This window comes from Podarcis tiliguerta (genome assembly GCF_965153285.1).
Source record: "Podarcis tiliguerta genome assembly, chromosome: Z".
NCBI lineage: Eukaryota > Metazoa > Chordata > Lepidosauria > Squamata > Lacertidae > Podarcis > Podarcis tiliguerta.
The window spans coordinates 17,528,290-17,552,070 of NC_139553.1; the positions used below are offsets into that span (position 1 = coordinate 17,528,290).

At 45.3% G+C, this 23,781-nt stretch overlaps 1 protein-coding gene and 1 long non-coding RNA gene across 11 annotated transcripts in view; one reads left to right on the forward strand and one right to left on the reverse strand.

The window, feature by feature from the left end:
• Positions 1–14,430, forward strand: part of RXRA (retinoid X receptor alpha) — a 130,380-nt gene extending 115,950 nt beyond the window's left edge. For 8 of the 9 annotated variants that reach the window (XM_083423794.1, XM_083423796.1, XM_083423789.1 and 5 more), the window contains 4 exons: positions 3,194–3,326; positions 4,363–4,454; positions 6,752–6,857; positions 8,271–14,430. In XM_083423794.1, coding sequence (XP_083279920.1) covers positions 3,194–3,326; positions 4,363–4,454; positions 6,752–6,857; positions 8,271–8,418 — 479 coding nt within the window. In that variant the 3' untranslated portion in view covers positions 8,419–14,430. The remainder of the gene's footprint in view (positions 1–3,193; positions 3,327–4,362; positions 4,455–6,751; positions 6,858–8,270) is intronic. The other variant, XR_014507229.1, reaches the window with a different exon arrangement.
• Positions 14,431–21,137: 6,707 nt separating this feature from the next.
• Positions 21,138–22,950, reverse strand: LOC310669155. 2 transcript variants are annotated; one of them, XR_014507048.1, is made up of 3 exons: positions 22,325–22,950; positions 21,757–21,907; positions 21,138–21,284 (listed from the first exon to the last, which is right to left on the reverse strand). It is a non-coding gene; the product is annotated as an uncharacterized lncRNA (long non-coding RNA). The 2 variants fall into 2 exon arrangements; XR_014507049.1 differs by having other exon boundaries at positions 22,382–22,435.
• Positions 22,951–23,781: the final 831 nt, after the last annotated feature.

Here is a 23,781-nt window from a genome sequence, read left to right on the forward strand (position 1 = left end):
AAAATCTGAGTTTATTTAAAGATAATTATGAAAAATGTTGGTCAGAGATTAAGAGAGACTTGGATAGTTGGTCAAGACTAAAACTTTCTTTGTTGGGCCGAATAGCTGCCATCAAGATGAATGTATTGCCAAAAATGTTATTTTTGTTTCAGACACTGCAGATTGTAGACAAGACAGAGTGCTTCCGGAAGTGGCAGAAAGATATTTCTAAATTTGTCTGGCAGGGCAAAAAGCCCAGAATCAAATTTAAAATATTAACAGATGCGAAAGAAAGAGGGGGCTTTGCCCTGCCAGATTTAAAGTTGTATTATGAAGCTGCAGCTTTCTGCTGGTTAAAAGATTGGTTACTTCTTGAAGATACGGATGTCTTGGATTTGGAAGGTTTTAATAACGCGTTTGGATGGCATGCATATTTATGGTATGATAAAGCTAAGATAAATAAGGCCTTCAAGAACCATATTGTCAGAAAATCAGTTTTTAATGTCTGGACAAAATATAAAGACTTACTGGAGAATAAAACTCCGAGGTGGCTGTCACCCCTGGAGGCTAAGGCTCGGAAAAGAGCCAATATGGAGGCCAACTGGCCAAAATATTGGGAGATAATAGAAAAGGATGGTGACAACTGGAAATTGCAGAGTTTAGAAAAGATGAGAGACAAAGTGCGAGACTGGTTACAATATGCTCAGATTAAAGAAGTGTTTAAAAATGACAAAAAGCTAGGATTCCAAGTGGAAAAGTCAAAGTTAGAAACTGAACTGTTAGAACCTAAGACTAAGGTACTTTCAAGAATGTATAACTTGCTGCTGAAATGGAACACACATGACGAAATGGTAAAATCAACAATGATAAAATGGGCGCAGGACATTGGGTATAATATTATGTTTGAAGATTGGGAAAGGTTGTGGACCTCTGGGCTGAACTTCACTGCATGTAATGCGTTGAAGGAAAATGTGATGAAAATGATGTATAGATGGTACATGACCCCTGTTAAACTGGCTAAAATATACCATTCGTCTGATAGCAAATGTTGGAAATGTAAGGAAAATGAAGGAACATTTTTTCACCTCTGGTGGACCTGCCCTAGAGTGAAGGCCTTTTGGGAGAAGATATATAATGAATTAAAAAAGGTGTTTAAATACACCTTTACTAAGAAACCAGAGGCCTTTCTCCTGGGTATTGTAGGCCAGAGTGTGTTAAAAAAGGACAGAACATTCTTTATGTACGCAACAACAGCAGCAAGAATATTAATTGCCAAGAATTGGAAAACTCAGGAGCTACCCACTGTGGAAGAATGGCAGATGCAACTGATGGACTATATGCAATTAGCCGAGATGACCGGCAGAATTCGAGACCAGGGAGAAGAAAGGATGGAAGAAGACTGGAGGGAATTTAAGATTTATTTACAAAAATATTGTAATTTGGCTGAGTGTTGAATTGGATGCCAGTGCAGATAATTGTCTACCATTAAATTAGATTTAAGGCTGAATTATATGTCAAACCAAATTAAGATTATTAATTAAGATGAGTTAAATGATAATTTGTTTGAAATAAATTTAATAATGATGTAAGTGTATGCGGGAGGTGTGGGGGAGTCCCATGTAATAATTGAGAGATGTTAAATGGACAATGATAAGTTGTGCTTATCTAATATATGCTTTATTTGAAAACTTCAATAAATATATATTAAAAAAAAAAAAAAAGGAAAGGCCTCAGCTGACCCCCTCAAAGTCTTTCAAACAAATGGCTTTATGTATTATTGAGTGGCCTGCAGAGAGCACCTGCCCATGAAATATTGAAGTGTTAAAACCTAGCTAAAAGAGGTGGCTGGTGTCACGTGAGCCTCTAGCACGAACGGATTTCAGTATGGCTCATGGCTTCAGGGGGCACCCCCTGTGCTAGCTGCACGGAGGGCAAAGCCCTGATCTAGGCCACATTCACGCCATATGTTTGAAGCACTAAGATACATGTAATTTGCAACTTACGCTGATTTAACTTGTGTGCATTCAGCTTTACTCACCTGGCAAAAAAGAAAAAAATATTAATAGAAAGGGGGCACCCGATGTGTTTTGATTATACAGTGGAACCTCGGGTTGCAGACATAATCCGTGACGGAGGCACGTCCACAACCCACAGCGTTCGCATCCTGAAGCGCTGCATCTGCGCAGGCGCGATTTGGCGCTTCTACACATGCACGAAGCATGATTTAGCACTTCTGTGCATGTGCGAGCGGCGAAACCCGGAAGTAACCTGTTCCAGTACTTCTGGGTTTCCCATGGTCCGCAACCTGAAAACACATAACCTGAAGCGTCCGTAACATGAGGTACGACTGTATGTGATTTTGGTGTTACATGCCTGTCCCACTTTCAGCAGGTGGATAGGGCTCTGTTAATAACTCTCAGTACTCTTAAGAAACTGCAGCTTCCAGAACTTTTTTGGGGAAGCCATTTAAAGTAGTATCAAAGTTCTTTAAATGTATGGTGATGATGTGGCCTTAAATGGGACAATGGGACAATAACTAGTGAGGTTTTGAGAGATGATTATTCTTCCTGGTCAGCATCTATTTGTTTTCTAGAAATCAGTAGGATAGCATTAACTCATCCATAAGAATCAAGAGAAGTTTTGCTAAAATTTTAATTGTTTAAAATTCTCCTGTAAAACCATCCCATCCTGGAGCTATATTGCAGGTGTTGGGAATATTTTACCCTCCATATATCTCAATGCCCATCATCATTCCTGGTCACACTTGCTGGGCCTAATGGGATTTGTAGTTCAGCAAAAGTTCCACACACCTGTCGTAATGGGTTGCATTTAATGTTTGTCATAGTCAGAGCAGATCCACTGAAATTCATAGACAAGGCTACCTTGGGTCCATGGATTTCAGCGGTCTGCTCTGATTAGGACTAACGCTTGGATACAGCCTCATAGTTTTTAAGTTGTCTGGTGGACTCTCCTTCTTCTTTTTAAGCAGAGGTTGGATGGCCACCTGTTAGGAATTCTTTATTTGGGATTCCTGCACTACAGCAGGTTGGACCCTTCGGGATCCCTTCCAACTCTGCAATTCTTTTATTCCAAGCATCACCACTTTAGTCAGATTGTTTCTCTAAAAAGGGGCCGAAAGGTTTTTGGACAAAGTTTTATCTCGTGATCTGTTCTAGTAGACTTCACAGCCTCCTCTCCATTTATTTCACTGCAGGTTGGAATGAGTTGCTCATTGCCTCCTTCTCACACCGGTCCATAGCTGTGAAAGATGGGATCCTCCTTGCCACAGGTCTCCACGTCCATCGGAACAGTGCTCACAGTGCAGGCGTTGGTGCCATCTTTGACAGGTGAGAGAAAACTGTTTGGAGATCAGGAAGGGTGAGGATTCGGGGCCATGGGGGGTGGGGAAGGTGAATAAGGGATCACAGCTTCAGTTTTGATTACTTCACTCTTCTTCTTTTCTCTACCCACCCCCAAATTGAACCAATTGCTCTTCAAACCAAAACCAAGCTAGGGTTGCTGGCTTGTATCCAGATTAGTGTTAAGTCCTGTGTTCTGTTAGAGCAAGGATTTCTGCTAGTGCAATGGAAATTCTAAGTCTGTTCTGGGGTTCTCCCAACCTCCCAGAGCAGAACTGGGTGGGGGGTGTGCATGCAGGCAGAGGAGAGGGAATTGGGTGGAGGGTGCATGCAGGGAGAAGAGTGGGAGGGAAAGTTCTGTTGTGCAAGTGCCAGTCTTAACTGAACAAGGTTGTTGGATGCTGTGCTGTGTTTAAGATGAATATTCTTTTAAGAGAAATTGTATGCCACTTCCTCAACAGGAAGCCTCTAAGCGGTTTGCAAAAGGACAGAATTTGAAGGATTTGTAAACCACCACCATTTGAAAATGTTATACAAAGAAAGGAAACATTGGGTCCGTCTTTAAAACTAGCATGAACAATAGCCAACAATGTAACCCTGAAGATGCCTGGCTGACTGGGGAAAATAAACTCGCAAGGAGGCACCTGAAAGAACATATTGTTGGCCCCATCCTAATTTCCAAGGGGAACATTTTCCAAAGTGATGCCACACTGAAAGCTCTGCCCTGAGTGCTCTCTGAATTCAGGGTGTGTGGCACCCATAAGAGGGTCTCCTGCTTGATGGCCTAACTGTTTGAGCAGGATGATCTGAGTAAACAGCAGGCTTGAAAATACAAGCGTTTCAAGTCATGCCATTGACCGCTGAAAGGGAGAATCTGAAGAGACTAGTCAAAGGAAGTCTGAGCTAGACTTGGCTTAAAATGCCAAAATTTCAAGGGGGTTGCTGAAAGCAAATAGATGAACACATGCTCAGAAGTCTTTAAAGTGACTGTATTATTATTATTATTATTATTTATTATTTGCAGAGTATTGACAGAACTCGTATCAAAAATGAGAGATATGCAGATGGATAAAACAGAACTGGGGTGTCTCCGAGCCATTGTCCTCTTCAACCCTGGTAGGTTCGGTTGTCCTTGCAGGATAGGGGACCCCTTTTCAATTGAGGTTTCCACTCTGAGTTAGAGGGAGGCTTCGTTTTCATGGGCCACAGGCCGCCCGACTTATCTCAGGGTTGAGGGGTGGGGGAACCCAGAGCAGGGCCTCTGAGGCCAGATCTAAGTGAACAGACTAGTTCCTAGGAGAGAGCAAGAAGGAATACCCTGGGAGCATGTGCCACAAACCACTGGGGATGCTGACCCCCAAGGAGGAGTGATGGCCCAAGCAAGGAGAGTCAGCGCAGTGTAGTGGTTAGAGTATTGGACTAGATCCTGGGAGACCAGGGTTTGAATCCCCACTCAGCCATGAAGCTTCCTGGGTGACCTTGGGCCAGTCATGCACTCTCAGCCTACCCTAAATCATAGGGTTGTTGTGTGTTTAACATGAGGAGGAGGAGATCTATGTATGCCACCTTGGGCTTCTTAGAGGAAAGATGGGATATAAATGTAATAACATTACAAAAATAATAATAAAAAGGAGTAGCTAGCTATTCCTGGTTCCGCAGGCAGAGGCCACAGTCATGGTCATCACCTCGGAAGGAGATGAAAGGGTGAGTTCAGGGCTACGGATTGTGTTCCTGGAGCTGGGCCAAATATCCAGGTTGCCATAGCAAGGTTCCAGAGCAAGCAGCTGAGTTTTACAGCAGGGTGAGGTGGTTGTTGATTGGCGGGGGGAATCCGCCTGCTGAGTGCTGCCCTGACCAGCGAAAGGGCTGGTGCCTTCTGCTGCAGACTGTGGCTCCTTTGCAATCATGGGGGTTTCCAGCTGTGCAGATTGCTCCTCTGGGCTCTCCTGAGCCCCCAAGGAATCTGTGGACCAGCCATGAGAGTTCTGGTATCAGAAGTCTCCCCTCAGGGCTCCAGGAACAGGGAGGCTGCTCTGGAGGGGAACCAAATCTGAGTTTAAGAATGCTGATATGGTTCCTCTCTTGACTGCAGTCTGGGCACACTGCTTGCTCACTCCTCAGCAAAGGCAGTTGAATAAAGGAGAGACAAGATATATTGGTGACACTTTATTGAGGGGGAAACCAGGGTTTCTTTCCAGCACCTCTCAGGTGGGCACCATTGCCATTATAAGAGAACAAAGGAGGCGTTCATGGTGAGTTCCGTCACCTCTTTTTCTGGAAAAACAGCTCTGCGGAAAAATAACAAAAAGTACTGTATCATTTCAGGAGAAAGGAACAGAGAGGTTTTGTCTTTCTTAGTTCAGTCCTTGTACCTGACAAGGAGACATTCAACCAAACATACAGAGGAAAAACTCCCTCAGAACTACGCAGCCAATCAGGGTACACTGTGCCCAGCCTGGTTGCTAAGCAACACCGCCTTGCATCCCCATTAGCTATGATAATTATGATTATAATTTTTATAATTTGAATACTGCCTGTCATCTAAAGACCATAGGGCGGTTCACAACATAGCTGATTTTAACATGAGCAAAGTTAAGGCTTCAGTTGCAAACTGAATGATCCCTGCTGTTGCACTTCCACCAGTGTTGAGCAGGCCAAGTCAAGAAATGTTGACTTGCTGAGGGGAAAATGTTGGTGTTACAACCATCTTTGGAATGTCACTAACATGTTGCTCCTCAGACCCTCTTAAGCCTCCTGTGGCACAATAGGTCCGTATGATGGGCTGTTAATCAGAAGGTTGGTGGTTCAAGCCCACCCAGGGGTGGCTGTGAGCAGTATTCCTGCAGGGGGTTGGTTGGATTAGATGATCCTTAGGGGTCCCTCCTGACTCCACGATTCTTTGATTCCTGTGGGGCACTTCCTTTCAAGACCAGAACACTCACTGGGTTAATCAGACTCCCAAACCTGTATGTATTCATAGTAATTGGATTTGCAAAGTTATGAAATCCACTGAGTGGAGTGGTACTGCAGGAAATATGCTTTAGGAATAACTTAATCCTCTCAAGCCTGTTTCTGCTTTCCTCCTCCCACTCCCCCTACACAACCTCGAGTTTCAGATTACGACTCTATCCCTGAAATGGATGGTATATGTACTTTCCAAAGCCTGTTAAGAACCGAATTGGTCTTCAGAGCTGAATTCACCTGCTGATTACAAAAAGAAAGTGTCTCCCTTGAAACATGTGTGCCTCTAGTCCTCAGGAAAGCCTTTCCCCAGCTTTAAAATATCCCCTCACTCCTTAAGATGTGCATGCCTCCAGTCCTCAAGATATGCCTTTCCTCAGCTTTAAAATGTGTGTGCTTCTAGCCCTCTGCCTTTGCCCAGATTTCAAGGCCTTTCATCTGTCCCACTGCAGACTCAAAAGGGCTTTCCAATCCTGCTGAAGTCGAGGCCCTGCGCGAGAAAGTGTATGCGTCACTTGAGGCCTACTGTAAACAGAAATACCCTGACCAGCCCGGGAGGTGAGTCTTTGAATCTGTGCCTGTCTGAAATCCTGAAGAGCAAATACCACTCAGTGTGGACAATAGATGGACCGGTGATATGATTCCGTATAAGGCAGATCCCTAGGTTCCTATTTAATTCAGCCTGTTCTTCACAATCATTAGGGCTAGTACCTTAGTTTATGTTCAGGGGAAGGGTGATAGCTCAATGGGAAAATGCTTTGCATTTGGATAGTTTCAGGTTCAGTCATTGGTAGTATTTCCAGGTAGGGTTGCGAAAGACTCCCTGCCTGAAACCCTGGAGATCCACTGCTGCCAGTCAGTGTGGACAATATTGAGCTAGATAGGTCAGCATAAGACACATTCCTCTGGCACAGCAGTAGACATGTGGTCCTAGGAAGCTTTCCTCTTCCAAACTGAAATCCGCCTCCCATCCTTGGGCTTCCTTTATCCCTGCTGTCCTCCGAGTCAGCTCTTTCATGGTTAAAATGCTCCTTGAACATCCATCATCTGGTTTAGTTTAAAAGCGAAACTTTCTAGGTTTTCCTCTGGGGGAGGAAGAGAGTGGCAGGGTTTGATTTGTATTTTCCTGGCTTCCATCTCGGAGGTGTACTTTGCCAACTCAGCATTTGGAGGGGAGGTGGGCGGGGGGGGGGGGGCGGAATGCAAGCACAAATTCAGGCCTCCCCTCCACTGTTTTCTCTCCCCCCCCCCCCAATTAGTGACTTTGGTTATGACACACATTGGAAGCCCCAGATTTTGCAAGCGGGGGCTACCAATGGAAAAGAAGTGGGGGGGGGGGCTCCCATAAATATTTGTTATGTGGAGCTGGTGGTCACAAGTTCAATCCCTTAAGTCAGAATGACATCCCCTCCAACATTTCTCCGATGAAAATAGGGAAGTCCTATTCCATAAAAATAATAATATTTTTTATACCCCACCCATCTGACTGGATTGCCCCAGCCACTTTGGGTGGCTTCCAACACATATAAAAACATAATAAAACATTAAGCATTAAAATAAACCTCCAGGTGTCTTCTAAAGGTTGCATAGTTACTTACCTCCTTGACATGCGGGCCCCCCATGCCCTCCAACATTTCTCCAATGAAAATAGGAGTGCCCTAAGGAAAAAGAGGACATTCCGGAATCAAACCGGGATGTCTTCTGTAAATCCAGGACTGTCCCTGGGAAACAGGGGCACTTGGAGTGTCTGGAACCATAAGAACTAGAATTTTACTTTATTTTCAGGGGAAGGGGCTGTAGCTCAGGGGTAGAGAATCTGCTTCGCATGCAGAAGATCCCAGCTGGGAAGACCCTGGGCCAGAAGCCCTTGACAGCCACTGCCAGGCAGTGTCAACATTCACATGGCTGTGTTGCTGTGGTTGCCTCTTCCCATGCCCTTAATTGCCATCTGTCTTTCTATTACGTTTCTAGGTTCGCCAAGCTTTTGCTCCGCCTCCCTGCCCTCCGGTCCATTGGCCTCAAATGCCTGGAGCACCTCTTCTTCTTCAAGCTAATAGGGGACACTCCCATCGACACCTTCCTGATGGAGATGCTGGAGGCTCCCCACCAAATGACTTAAAGAAAGCAGACGGGGTTGGTCCCATTTCTTCTCCTGCCCGGCGGGCTCGCCGATGCCACCACCACCACGCCTCCCCTTCTACTGCCAACGTGTGCCCCCGTTTCTTCCTGGCATGTGCGAGAGGCAGCCTACCATCTTCCTTCTGTGACACCGTTGACTCAGCCCTTCAGCCGTTTCTCACGCTCTCTCTGTGCATCTCGGGGATCTGACAATAGCCGTTTGCTGTCCCTCTCACAGGTGCAGAGGCAAAAATGGCTGTTGTTGATTTTTTTGAATGTGCGAAAATGCACCCCGCCACCACCGCTGTTCACTTTCCTCCTCGTCCACCACCACTGTTTCCACAGGCCTAGGTGGATTTCATAGCAAGCTGTAAATCTGAGCCCACCCCCTGCCTCGCACAAACTTATCTGCCTCACGTGTGTGGTTTTGGTTGTCAGCTCCCCCAACACACAAACACACACACACTTGTTGCCGTGTGTGGGAATTTAATTTGCTTCGTTGCAGACGGACATTTTGGAGAATGGAAGCCTTTGCAGGGGTTGGGGTCCCTTCCAACCCCACAAATCCTATTATTTGTTGTTTTACCTGCCTCCAAGCTGCAACGAAAGAAAGCAAAAAATTGCTCTCTTAGCATCTCAAAAGGGAAATGGGGTCCAGGTTTTCTAGCACTGGGCTGGGTGGGCTTTGCACCAGTGACTCAGGTGGGAAGACATGTTCTAAGAATTAAGGAACAGGGTGCCCACCTTGTGCAAGTGCTCAGCCCAGCGGTTTGTAAGCAGCACCAGAACCAAGGTCACAAGAACTTTCTCATAAAACCCCACTTCTCATCACCACACCTTTCCGGTGTCCTAATTCAGAAGGGGTGATACTTTCAGTTCTTAAGACCTCCAGGTGTCAAAAACTCTTGTCAGGTTGCTGCAAATTTGGTGGATATTTTTTTTTTAAGAGAGCAAGTTTCTAGTCCTTACAGTTTCAAATCCAATTGCCTGTCTGCGGATCCTGAGCTACCTTTTGCCCGACCTTGTTCTGAAGCCATCTGTAAATTGTGTGGGAAGGGTTATGGATTTGGGCTGTAAAGCACAGGTCATTCTTGTTCTGCGCATGGCGTGTGTGTGTGTGTGGCCATTTTCTTTGCTTTTCGTCCAAAGATGACTTTCTCTTGGTAACTGAGTGAGCCGCTCAAACTGCAAAACCAGCCGAAATGCACAAAGGCTGCTTTAAAGCTGTGGCAGTCAATGCTGCAAGTCCTCTAAGCACTTTCCCCTTGTCTGTTTTCAGTGGGATTCCCCCACCCAACTCCCTTAAAAAGCAACACACACCTCTGTTAATATCAGCACTCTCTGTTGCCACTTTTTAAAACTGGCCTTGATAACCCAGCAGTGTTCAAGTGCATCAAGCTGTCCCTGGCTGGCAGTCAGGCAGACACTGAACCCTAGGTGGGCAATTTTAATAACAACACCAAGTCCTTAGGGTTTCAAACACCTGCTTGGAATCGCGTCTCAGGGAATGGGATGCTGGACTAGATTTCCAGCAATTTTGTAGGGGGAAGTGGCAATTATTAGCAAGTTTGGTCCAGGCCAAGAGTGAAGTGTGTAGATGGCTCAGACCCAGGAGGTTCCCTGAGATGCTTATTTGCATATATATACGCCTTGCATGTTCTATAAATATTCTGCAACACTCAGCAGGCCCTGTTGCCAGTTTAAGCTGGCCCTTAAATAGATGCCTTCTGATATCACTGCATCCTGATTATTCTTTTCCTCTTCTTCACCAAATCCTTTCTCTCCCTGCTTTCCTTTACGCCCTTGGCACCCTTTCTCCCATCCATCCTTCCATGCTCCCAGGAGTCTGCCCTAGGATTTCAGAAGACCTATTTGCAAAACCACCACTCCCCCCCCACCAGCCGAAAAATGTGGCTGATTGCAGCAGGCAAGATGGGAGGGGAGAGGATCATTGGAAATGCCACCTCAACCAATTTCCCCTCTGGAAACCCTTTGCCAACAAAACACTCATTCCAGAGGGTATCAAATAGAAAAGAAATGTGTTCCTTGGACAACATCATTCAGTTCCCTTGAGGTCTTGGTAGCTGACTGCCTTCCTTTCCTGCTCTGTCTTGAGAGCTCAGTCATTGAGCCAGAGCAACATCCTTTATCACCTGCCCTCTGATTTGCTTTGCGGCAGCTGAATTTCAGGGTCTGAAGAATCCAATGTCCAAACTCTTTGAGAGCAAAATAAGAAAAAGAGGCACACTTTATTTGGAGTTCTAAGCCTCCAACATACATTTGAGAGTTTTATTTTGGCTCAGGGTATTTGCGAGAAATCTTTCCACTGCATCCGGTTTGGTCTTTGCTATTCACTGGAGTGTATTAGGGTCTGCCTTCCCTGATCCAGCTCTGTTTGTGAGTACCAACGATGAATATTGTGCCAGAATGATGTGGCTTTGTGCATACCCTTCCAGTTTTAAAAGCACTGGGAGCCATAGGGCAGTTTCTGAGTCTTCAAGCAATCTGCACCAGAAGGCCACTTGCATCTTACAGTTTGGGGCCAGCACCTGCATTTTCAATCATGGCAGGGGTCAAGCCCAAAGCCCTGCAGAGGTTGACCCCTGCAGCCTTGAATCAATGGACTTTAGTGTGCTTGTTCACACATTACCTGCATTCAGCATACAAGCTGTATGGGTGTCCCTGTGTGAAAGAGTGCGTAGTTTGTTGGTCTGTTCAGCTCAACTGCTGCATAAACATACTGTACACTCACTGAACTCTGCATGTGAATAATGTTACCAGTATATTGCTCTGTATGCAGAGCTGTATCCAACCAGTGAGTTCTGTCAGCACCAGGGTTTCTGCTCAGGCAACAAGACTTCACCCCCACTCTCCCCAGAGGCGCTTCAGGAGGTAGGGGGGACCCCCTAAAACAGATTGAGTGGTACAAAGGGGGGGGGGAAGAGTGGGGAAAGCGCCATTACACAGGTGAAAATTCTTGCACCAATGGGACAGGTTACTCAGCGCAACTTTGGAAACAGCCCAGAGATTGTGCACTTGTAGAACATTATGTGCAGACATCCCTGATGACTCCTTTGTTTGCATTTGCCTTCACTGTTTGGGGCTTTTATGAGGTTCTCCTAGCATAATAACGGGACCCTACAGGTGGCCCACCTTTCTCACCTGTGTCATTTCGTATTAGCTAGGGATTTTGCCACATGTCAAAGTCATCTGTAAGGAGTCAGAAATCATTGCCAGTGAGGTAATGCTTGGTTTCTAAAGGAAAATGTTATAATGGAAGACCATAATAAAGAGCCTTTGGAGACATTAATCAGATGGCATCCACTGATGCCCAGGTCAACACTGTACTTTTCACTCCCAGCTGAATGGGGAAGGGTGAGGTTCACTTATCCAGAAGCATCCATCTTTAAAGTAGACCGTGCCTTCCTTGAAGTGATAGGCTATTGGTGTGAAATGGACGGTTCCAAGCAACAGAGGGAACGGTTTCATTAAGCATCACTGTGTCCCATAGACTTCTGGAGTATTGGACTTGCAGGAGACAGCCAGGGGTTGTCTTCTCTAGCTAAGTTCTACCCAGCATAGGCCCATTATTTTCAGTGGGTCAGCCCTGCGTTGGCCTGTGATTGCATACAGCCCTGCCCTCCTAGAGCAGTGGTTCCTAAACTGGGGGGGGGGGGGGGGCGGTGTCTGCCTCCTGGGTTCCATTAACTCATCCCCAGTGAGTAAAGCATTATTCAGAATAGCGGTTTGCACAACTCACTAAGTAAGGTAATAAAAGACTAAAATTCAAAACAATAGCAATTAGTTGCAGATTTATTAAATATATATGCAAAAGTGAATATATGCTCTGATCTAATCTGGCATCTCAATTACACACACACACACAGCAAAGAATATTGCATGAGAAATATTTTCTACACATTCTTACTAATGAAAACTTTCAGGGTGAAGGAGATTTATACCATAAAATATTTATATATAAGGACTTACCAAACATGCGCAAACCTTCACCTGCTACAGGTAAACTGATTTATAAGAAAAGAAATAGCTATTGCCAATAACTGTGACAACTCAAAATCATAAATACAAACAAAACACGACCAAAGGAAATAGCTTTGAAAGCTATAAGAGCAGAAAGTTTTAAATGCGAAGTGAAGAAGGGGTTTCATGCCCTTGGCTCTTGGCATCCTAGGGAATCTCACAGCAAACGAGGGCGGGGGCAGCACCAGCCACGTTTGGAACTGCTGATCCAGAGCATGTGAAAAAAAGCAAAGCCTTCTACACGTTTCTTCTGACAAAAAGCTCCATGCTGTGAAAGGTAGTGGATCTCCCCTTCATTGGAGATTTTTAAACAAGAGGTTGGATGGCCACTTGTCTGGGGTTATTTAAGATGGGGTTCCTGCATAATGGGGGGTTGAAGGAGTTGACTCTTGGGCAGGCTTCCTCAGCCTTGGCCCGCCAGATGTATTTGGCCGACAACTCCCTAGCTAGCAGGACCAGTGGTCAGGGATGCTGGGAATTGTAGTCTCAAAACATCTGTAGGGCCGAGGTTGAGGAAGCCTGCTTTGCAAATTCTGTGTGACCTGTTACGGGACATGCTCCTGCTTAATAAAGCCCCTTTCCTCATTCCGTCTGCTGGGATCCTTCACTTTGCAGTTCCGGGGGGGAGCCCAAAGTTGCCCTGAACTTATTCTGGTATAGCCACAAACGGAGGGGCTAATATTTCCCTCTGGCTGTGTTCGGTCAGGGCACCTGAGGACACCCCATTTCCCCAGGACAGGTGGACAGGCTGGTGACGTCCCCATGTCTAGAACAAGATTGCATGAATCCTTTTTTTTTTTTGTTAAGTTGATACATGTGTGTGTTTATGCACGTGTGTTGTGTAGATATATACACTGTATAAATACCCCCCCCCCATTCAAATATACATATGTTATACCCACTTCTTAGTGTTACCAATGTGTCCTCAGATCTCTCTCTTTTTTTTTTTATGAAACTTTCTTGTATTTTCTTCAAGTTTTTAAAGAAAATTTGCTTTGTGGGAGCAAGTGGGATTTTATGTGGGAACCCCCCCTCCTCCCATCCTTCCCTGCCCCGTTCCTGCTGCCACACAACTTGGTGGTCACTAATACTGGATCTTTGAAAAGGGAAGAAAAACATTGCATCTATTTTAAGATGCTTTCTTTTTTTTTAAAGAGGGGGGAGGTCACTAGGGGAGGTCAGCAGCAGCAGCAGCGGCAGGTGTGTTGAACAATAGCTCAATAAGTTCCCATCAGTTAGGGACAATGATGCCTTCGCTAAGGAGTGCATAACTTTTTTTTTAAAGAAAGAAAAGTTTAGAAAGGATTACAGGGAAAAACACAAAAAACATGAAAATGTTGAAAAAGAGTGAGAGAAGGTGAGCGGAATATCTAAAGCGTCAATAAAGCTAAATATCTATTTTTGTACAGATGTAACTTTATCCCTTGCATATTCCTAGATTATTTGGGGGATTTGTTTTCTTTTTCTGGGGAGCGGGGTGGGGGTGGGGGGAGGAGGCGGTGTGTGTTTCTCTCTCTCTCTGCTTTTATAGAATTTGTTCTACGCCTCTTGATTGAACCAGCCACCAACACAGCCCTGTATGGAGGAAAGAGAAAGGGCCTCGTTGAAACGGGCTCCGTCCAAAATCTCTTATCCCTCCCACGCCCAATTTGGAACAAGTGAATTTTGATATAAGAAAAATTCTCTAACCCTCCCTGCACCTTGCTACTCTGGGGGGGCGGGGGGAAGCAAAATACAAAACATGGCCTTTCGTTGCAACCCCTCCAACCCTCTCCCCATCCTCTCCCCCACTCCAACAGCATTATCCTGCAGGTCTGCTCTACTGTGAAATCACTACCGTGTATTATTGTTCACTAAAAAAAATAAAATGAATTTTTAAAAAAATCTGCTGGAAATGCCAGTATTTTGAACAAATGTATTAGAAATGTTTAAGAAAAAGTAAAAGAAAATATATGACCATTTAAAAATATAATACTGTTCGCTTTCTCTTTATTCTGCAGTGAGTATTTGTGTGGTCTCTTTGCTGCCTCACTTTCCACTGTAGTTTGCCTTTTGGCTCCTGGGCTTCTCTGAGTGCATTTCAGTTCCATTTCAGAATGACATTCCATTGAAGAATAGCTCTGGTTCCTGCATTGGACTAGATGATCCTTGGGGCATAGCTGCCAACTTTTCCTTTTTCTTGCGAGGAATCCTATTCGGAATAAGGGAATTTCCCTTTAAAAAAAAGGCAAATATTGACAGCTATGCCTTGGGGGCTTTGCCAGCTCTACAATTCTATGTATTCAAGCCTAAGAGCATTGGAGTTTCCTGTGCAAAATGCCACCTTGTTTTGCTGTTTTGCTCCTGGGCTGCTCAGATCACATTTCAGTTACATTTTATTGCCTTTATAGCTCACGTTTTTCTCCAAGGAGCTCCACCTCCCAATTTAATCCCCACAACAACCCTGTGAGGTAGGTTAAGCAGAGAGAAACATTGGTAATCTCCCAAGGTCACGCAGTGAGCTTCAGGGCCATGTGTGTGGGGTGGGATTTGAACCCTGGTCTCTCCCAGGTCCTAATCTGGCACTCTAACCACTGTGCCACACTATTTCCTGGCAAGGCACAACAGAGGCCCAGTGACATTCTTTGTGGCTGGGGCAGAAAATGCAGCAGGGTGAAAGTTCAGAAGTCCTGTGAAGGAGCTGAGTGCCCCTTCTCTGTCTGTGGCACAGTGACCATCCTGGAACTGTCTCCTAGTTATTTTGGCATGCTGAGGATAGGACAGAATGTTATTTTAATTTCATCTGCTCTTCTGGTGTCAGGTTTTTGTGTTCCCCAAGCAAGAACATTGCGACACCATGGGCGGGATGGCGGTAAGAAATGCTGTTGCCAAGAGTGATGCCATGTATTGCAAACTGGAGCAGGGAAAACTTCTCTGCACATTTTTTCATGAACAACACGTTTAAAATGAACGAACAAACAAAAAAACACCCCCTGCTACTAGTTATAAGCAGCAGACAAATGAAACAGATAATAACGTGTAGCATTTATAGAGGAAGTCTTCGTCCCTGTCTCTTAACACTACAGCTCGTGAGCGTACAATGAAATTGACAGATAAACGAAAGCCATTCACACAGCAAATAGTTTATAATAGCCCAGAGGAGACAGAGATGAAATATGATAGCCATCTTCAAATATCTAAAGTGCTGTCACATGGAAGATGGAGCAAGCTTGTTTTCTTCTGCTCCAGAGGCTAGGAACCAAACCAATGGCATATAATAATAATAATAATAATAATAATAATAATAATAATAATAATAATTTGTTTAAACTCTGCCCATCTGGCTGGGTTGCCCCAGCTACTCTGGGCGGCTTCCAACACGCATAAAAATAAAATATCAAACATTAAGTTACAAGAAAGGAGATTCCAACTAAACATCAGGAAGAACTTTCTGACACTAAGAGCTGACAGTGGAAAGATAAATAAAATAAAATAATAAAATAAAATAAATCCTTCCAGTAGAGACCAACTAAGTTAGTTATTGTTATGAGCTTTCGTGTGCATGCACACTTCTTCACTGAAACAGAAGTCACCAGACGCTTATATATGCAGTGGTACGTCAGGTTAAGAACTTAATTCGTTCCAGAGGTCTGTTCTTAACCTGAAACTGTTCTTAACCTGAGGTACCACTTTAGCTAATGGGGCCTCCCGCTGCCGCCGCACGATTTCTGTTCTCATCCTGAAGCAAAGTTCTTAACCTGAGGTACTATTTCTGGGTTAGCAGAGTCTGTAACCTGAAGCGTTTGTAACCCGAGGTACCACTGTAGTGAGAGGGTGGCGGGGGTACTACTCAGGGTGGTGGGAATGGGTGATTGGCTGATAGGTGTGGTAAACCTGTTGACGACTGTTAACAACTGCAATTGGTCTTACCAATTGGTCGTCGACAGGTTTACCACACCTATCAGCCAATCACCCATTCCCACCACCCTTCTGAGTAATACCCCTCCCCAGCCTCTCACTATATATAAGGTCTGGTGACTTCTGTTTCAGTGTATCTGAAGAAGTGTGCATGCACACAAAAGCTCATAGCAATAACAAACTTAGTTGGTTTCTAAGGTGCTACTGGAAGGATTTATTTTATTGTTTTATTTTATTTTATTTTGTTTCGACTACGGCGGACCAACATGGCTACCTACCTGTAACTAGAACAGTGGAAAGATGATAGACTCTCCTTCCTTGGAGGTTTTAAAGCAGAGGTTGGATGACCAATTTTAATACAGGCATGATATAGTTGAGATTCCTGTGTTGCAGGGGGTTGGACTAGATGACCCTCAGAGGTCCTTTCCAATGTTATGATTCTATGACCCATCTAGTCCAGCATTCTCTTCTCATAGTAGCTAACTGGATACTCGTTATGGGAGACCCACAAGCAGGATTAGGGCACAAGAAGAGGGCATGCTGAATTTTTCATTTCGAATTCCCAAAGCGATGGGTGTTAAAAGGTTGAAGCTTAACTCGGAAAATCAAAATATATTTTGATTAAATTAATATAATTTATTTTTCCTTGGTAAATAGGTACATAAAAGATATTGACTTCTTAACATTTTTTGTGGAAATTCCAATAATTTTAGTCTTATTAATATTTTTTGTGTAGAAAAAAATGCATGGAAAAGTGCATAAAAAATTAAACCACAAAACTTAACAAGCTTTTTAACACCCTCAGTTGCAAGTGTAAACAATTTTTGTCTGCTTTGAATTTGGCTGCCCTGCCATAGCTGTCAACTTACAGATTTGAAAATAAGGGACCAGCAGCCTTGAAAATAAGGGATCAGGAACCAAAATAAAGGATTTTAGTCAACCAGCTGAAATACAAAGTTAAAAGGGATCAGATAATTTGAGAGAGCAGCGCCGGTTTTTAGCCCTTCGTTTCCAGAGGTTGCTGCTCAAGACACCAGCTGATGAAACACTGCAATTAAATAACTACAACCAGCAACCACTTTTCGCGCAAAACGAAGTCCAAGCTACGAAGATGCTGCTGCAGTTCTGTATCTTTTCTCTCGTGCTCCATCTGCAGCTCTCAGTTCCATCAGGCGGGATGGGAGGAAGGGGGGGGGGGAATAGCGCCTGAAGTAAACCCGCAGATCAGACCATCTATGCTAGTCTACCACTATAAATCTATGGGAGAAGCGCTTGTGGTCTTTCCCTTGTAGCCATTGGAATACCTGCCTGTGCCTCTGCCTCCTCCTCCTCTCTATGAACTGCTTTCTCTATGGTTGCCCTCTCCTCTCAAGGCTCCTCAGCAATTCATAGGCCGCGCCAGGCTGCTCATCTCATCCGAGTCCTTTGGCGGCGCAGCCACAGTACAGCCTAGCGGGAGTGGCGGCGGCGGCCACGGGCAAAGGGGAGGCCCCAGGCAGAGACGCTCAGTTCGGCGGCCGTGAGGAGGAAGGGCCTGAGGCTCCTGCCAGTCCCGGTGGGGAAGGGCTCCTGGGGGCCAAGGCTGGTGAGAGGAGGCCAGAGGGGGCGGGCCAGGCAGCCAAGCAACACAATTGGAGCCTCCCTCCTCCCGGGCCGGCAGGGAGGGAGGGAGAGGAGCTGCTTCCTTTGAAACCCAGGAAATTTAAGGGACATCATCAATAAGGGACAGCAGCGGGATATGGCGCTGGGATAAGGGAGTTTCCCGGCAAATAAGGGACAGTTGACAGCTATGTGCCTTGAAGATTTTTTGGTTGCAAAAAAGGAAACTCACATTAACTCCAGGTGCCCTAAGGATATGAAGAAGAAATTTTCTTTCATTAAAAGTCAGAGAGACAAGACCTGGTTCTGTTGAACCATCAGATTGGCTTGAGCATAGCAGGCAAGTCAAAAAGCAAAAGTGGCAAGAAGATAAGAGAAGGCTTGCTGAATATAAGCAGAGAAGAAAGCAGGATGCTTCAATACCACCGTTTGAAATAGTTTTCTCTGCTGATGAAAATGAAGAACAAATAGCTGATGCCCAAGATGGAAATGATGGAAGTTATGAAGCGACATTAAGAAAACCAAGTATGTCTTCCACTTCTAATAAAAACACGTGCAACACATTAGAAATACATAACGTCGCTATGCACAGCACCAGATATAATATTGGATGGGTGAGAAATATGAGGGCTACATCAGAGACCAAGAAGCAAGTCTCTAAACTTAATTTCAGTAGGGTTCTGCAATTAGGCAGGAAGAACCAGCGACACAAATATAAGATGGGGAACACCTGACTTGCTAGTATTACATGTGAAAGGGATCAAGGGGTCTTAGACCACAAGCTTCACGTGAGTCAACAGTGTGATGCAGCAAAAAAAGAGTTAGTGCTATTCTAAGCTGCATCAACAGAAGTTTAGTGCCCCCCCGAGTTCACCCCCCCCCAAAGAGAAGTCATAGTACCACTCTATTCTGCCTCTAGACGGTGGAGTTACACAAAACAAATGAAACGAGAAGTAATTGACTAGAAATATTATCTTATAGAAATAAACCAAATAATAAAAATCAAAAAGTTTAAGGACAAAATTAGAAAAACCTAGAATTGAACAAAGCCTTAACGGGATGCCAGCTACAAACCTCGTTTCACTGAACCATTCAGTTTCCTCAGAAGGAAATAGAGAAATCATAAGCCTTAAATGACCAAATTCAAAGAAAGGGGGTAAAACTCCCAAAATTTCTGAAGTATTATAATCCTAGCTCAACCTAGGTGAAACAAAGCGCAGTAATAAAGGATTGAGGACTCAAAGGTACAGTTTCTAAAACTGAGTTTACAAAAAAGGTTTGAAAACCTAAATGGCAAGTTTCAGACACAGCCCAGCTTGAAGAAAGCCAAGCACAGTAATAAAGAGTTGAGGACCCAGCTGTGAAAATTTTAGTATTGCCTTTACAAGAAGGTTTAAAAAACCTAAATGACACAAATTCAAAGAAAGGAATACAAGGTACCGTATTTTTCGCTCTATAGGACACACTTTTCCCCCTCCAAAAATTAAGGGGAAATGTGTGTGCGTCCTATGGAGCAAATGCAGGCTCCTTGGCTTCAGCGATAGCAACGCGAAGCCTCCAAAGTGCAGAGGGAGTGCTCCCTCCGCGCTCCGGAGGCTTCGCGTTGCTTTCGCTGAAGCCTTCGGAGTGCAGCGCGAGTTCCCACTGCACTCCGCAGGCTTCGGGTTCAGCACAAGGAGAATTGGAACAGAGGGGGAGAATTCCCCCCCCTTGTTCTCCCCTTCTAAAACAAGGTGCATCCTATGGTCAGGTGCGTCCTATAGAGCGAAAAATACGGTAAGCTGTTTTAGATTTTAAACAAACTCAAAAACAGGGCTGAAACGCTCCCCTGAGTTTGCAAAAAAGGTTTGAAAACCTAAATGGCAAGTTTTAGACACGCCCTTCTGATAGGAAATGCTCTGTGGTGGAGCGGGTTAGGGTTAGCGCGGGCAGGAGACACCCAAAAAATGGGGGGTTGAGGAGGGTCAGTTGTGGGAGGAGTGAGAAATTTCCCTGTTTTTGTCCAAGGAATGTTGGAGGGTCTGGGTCTGGAAACCAAGCCTTATGAGGAACAGTTGAGGGAATTGGGTATATTTATCCTAGAGAATCAGAGACTGAGGGAGATCTGATAGCTATCTTCAAATTTCTCAAGGCCTGTTGCATGGAAGATGGAGGAAGACTGTATTCTCCTGCTCTGGAGGACTCAAACCAATGGATCCAAGTTACAAGGGAGATTCCAAGTAAACTGCAGGAAGACGATGGTAAGAGCAGTCCGACAGTGGAATAGACACCCATGAGAGGTGGCAGACTCTCCTTCCTTGAAGGTTTTTAAGCAGAGGTTGGACAGCCATCTGTCACAGATGCTTTTGTTGAGATTCCTGCATTGCAGGGGCTTGGACCCACAGGATCGCTTCGAATTCCACAATTACATGACTTTTTGAATTCCCAGACACTGCAACCTTTCTTCAAGATCAGGATTGGGATCGTAAATTGTCTCTCTGTGTGGGTTGTGTATGTGTGCAACAACTCTGCACCAGCTGCTATTTGACTCAATAGGAAATCTCCCACAATGTTTTTAGTATCAGGAGGACTTGGATGTTTGCCTCCCAAACATTAGTAGTTTATTAGGCCACCAGGAAACTTACTTCCGATTGATATATTGCACTGCCATCTGGTGGTCGGTTTTGAGAACAGCAGCTTAAGGTAAGGGCGATGACTTGTCAAAACGCTGAAACTACCGTTTGCCTATTTATATTTTTTAAGAGTCAAAATTAGTGCTTGTGCACGAAGAGGAAGAGGAGTGAGATGCTGCCCTTTTGAAAACAATCTGTTTCTCTGCCCCCTCTTTTTAAGATCTATTCCTCTTTTTGACCGAGTGGCAATATTGATCTAAATAGTTAAATATCAGGTAAAACGAAATACCAGCTAAAGCATTTGCTACCACCTTCCTGCTTTGCCTTGCTATTGCTTTCCTCTGAAGAGAGAGGAGAGATGCAAGACCATCCCACTGGTGACCTCTGGGTGAGGTGGGGAGGTTAAAAGTTGGAGAAATAATTTGTTTATCTGCTAATTAGTGGGTGGGAGCATTCTTTGCCTATTATTTGAGTATTTTTGTTGTTGTTTGTTGTTTATTTCATCTTTACATAAGTGTTATGTTAGACAATATATTGATGTATGATCCTACCCCCGCCCCCATGGTATTATGTATTTTTGTGTGTGTATTACTTTTATGTCGCTTGGAGACCTTTGGATGGCAAGTGACTAATAAGTTTAATAAATGTACAAAAATGGAATTGTAGGTCACCCTTGGTATATAGATCAATCAACATCAACCAGCGTTCAAGAAGGACACTGACAAACTGGAACGTGTCCAGAGGAGGGCAACCAAAATGGTCAAAGGCCTGGAAACGATGCCTTATGACGAACGGCTAAGGGAGCTGGGCATGTTTAGCCTGGAGAAGAGGAGGTTAAGGGGTGATATGATAGCCATGTTCAAATATATGAAGGGATGTCACATGGAGGAGGGAGAAAGGTTGTTTTCTGCTGCTCCAGAGAAGCGGACACGGAGCAATGGATCCAAACTACAAGAAAGAAGATTCCACCTAAACATTAGGAAGAACTTCCTGACAGTAAGAGCTGTTCGACAGTGGAATTTGCTGCCAAGGAGTGTGGTGGAGTCTCCTTCTTTGGAGGTCTTTAAGCAGAGGCTTGACAACCATATGTCAGGAGTGCTCTGATGGTGTTTCCTGCTTGGCAGGGGGTTGGACTCGATGGCCCTTGTGGTCTCTTCCAACTCTATGATTCTATGATTCTATGATTTAACTGCAAATATTTCATTGGGTTATATTTCAGTATAACTGTCATTGGGTCTTGTCTTAGAATGGCTGGACTTTCCTTCCTTCCTCAGAAAGAATCGCCTGCATGATCCCAAATAATCTGGGGAGACTGTACAGATTGGGACAGGGTCACAATCCCTGGGGAAAGGGGAGATGAATATTCAGTAAATAAATAAAATAAACACCATAGCAAACCACATCCCCCCAACTGGGTGCTTTCCAGATGAGGCAGATTTCCAGCTGCCATCATCCTTTAACAGAGGATAAGGCCCTCAGTGCACTAGCAGAGCTTCATGCTCTGGCACTGGGGGGCGGAGAGCAGGCAGGGGCGGGGTGGCACACTTCTTGGGGGCATGGCGTGTGTCCTGGGGGCGTGGCATGCCGCTTGCGGGGCGTGGTGCCCAGCGTGGGCGGGCAGGTAGCCATGATGGCACCCCACCGGAATCGCGCTGCCGGGGGCGGTGCACTCCCCCCGCACCCCTCTTCCTCTGCCAACGCCCCAATGGCTACTAGTCACAATGTCTAGGTTCTTCTTCCACTGTGGGGGCAGGATACCCCTGAATGATGGCTGCCAGGAATTACAAGTGGGGAGAGTATTGCTGTAGGGCTCACATCCTCCTTGAGGGTTTCCCGTTGGGAAGGTTGAAACTTGCTGCATTGTTGGATGAACCCTGAGAAAAGAGAGAAATCTGTTCAAAACAGATATGAAAATAATGTGTGCCACCCCCAATCTCTGACTGGTGCGAGATTCCACAGGTTCTAGGCATTTACCCAGAGTTCGGTTTCCTTGGAACAAGTGGCAGTGCACTGTGGTGCCTTTGGGATATATGGTTTATTTGCACCTATGTACAACCTGAGCCCACGATGGAGGGGTCCACAGCATTAACACCCCAGAAGGTCTTGCTTCTCCAATATTCACAGCCTTAGAGACAAGCAGAAATCAAGTATGGCTCCCATTTCCAGCTTCTGCCTGCTTCTAGCCCAGGTCACATGCATATCACATGCATAGCTTTGCCCTGGTTATTGTCCTTCTCACTACCAGCCAGGTGAGGGAAGGGGCACCACCCATTTGCGTAGTATGGGTTGGGCCTGAGTGATGTATCAATACAATGGTACCTCGGGATGCGAATGGGATCTGTTCTGGAGCCCCGTTCGCATCCTGAAGCGAACACAACCCGCATCTGCGTGTCTGCGTGTGCGTGGGTCACATTTTGCTGCTTCCGCACATGCATGTGAAGTCATTTTGACCGTTTGCACATGCATGTGTAACAAAACCCGTGCTCCGTTACTTCCAGGTCGCCGCGGAGCACAACCCGAAAATTCTTAACTTGAAGCACATTTATCCCGAGGTATGACTGTACATCACCCAGGATTGGTTTGAGGGCCAGAGTGCAATGGTGCCTTCACTTGGTGGTATATTGTGGGTGAAACAGCCACTCCTGAGTCAGGACACAGCAGAGGCAGTTTCACCTGCAATATACTTCCGGGTAGGTGCCTTCACACCCTGGCCCTCAGTCCAAGGGAGGAATGATTCGTGAGGTGCCGAGGCCGATGGAGCTCGTTTGAGCTCGTTTGTCCCTCGGTGCGCTGGGCTCTGGCGACAAAAGGACCCCCTCTGCTGCCAAGTGACTGGCACACTGAGGGCCAAATAAGCTCCATTGGGCCCAGGCCCACAAGGTGCTGAGGTGAAACTGCCGCCACTCCCGCTAATGGAGCTGAGGTGGTTTCACCCCAACGCCTTGCAGGGCCTGGTCTGATGGAGCTTATTCCTCCCTCCTCTTTCCAACACCACAATGTATCACTATATTGTGATACCTGGCATCGTGAGGTGGAAAAGCTGGCATTTGGAATTCGAGGCAGTAGTTATTCCAGGTTGAGCAACTACCCACCCCCAACTTTCTTCCCACTGAGATTGTTTCCCTCAGCTTGACTGTGAGGCACTTCTGAGGGGAACTGGCCCTTTCCTTTGCTCCTTCTTTCCTCAGCAGTCCCCACTCTGTCTTCCTGCCCAC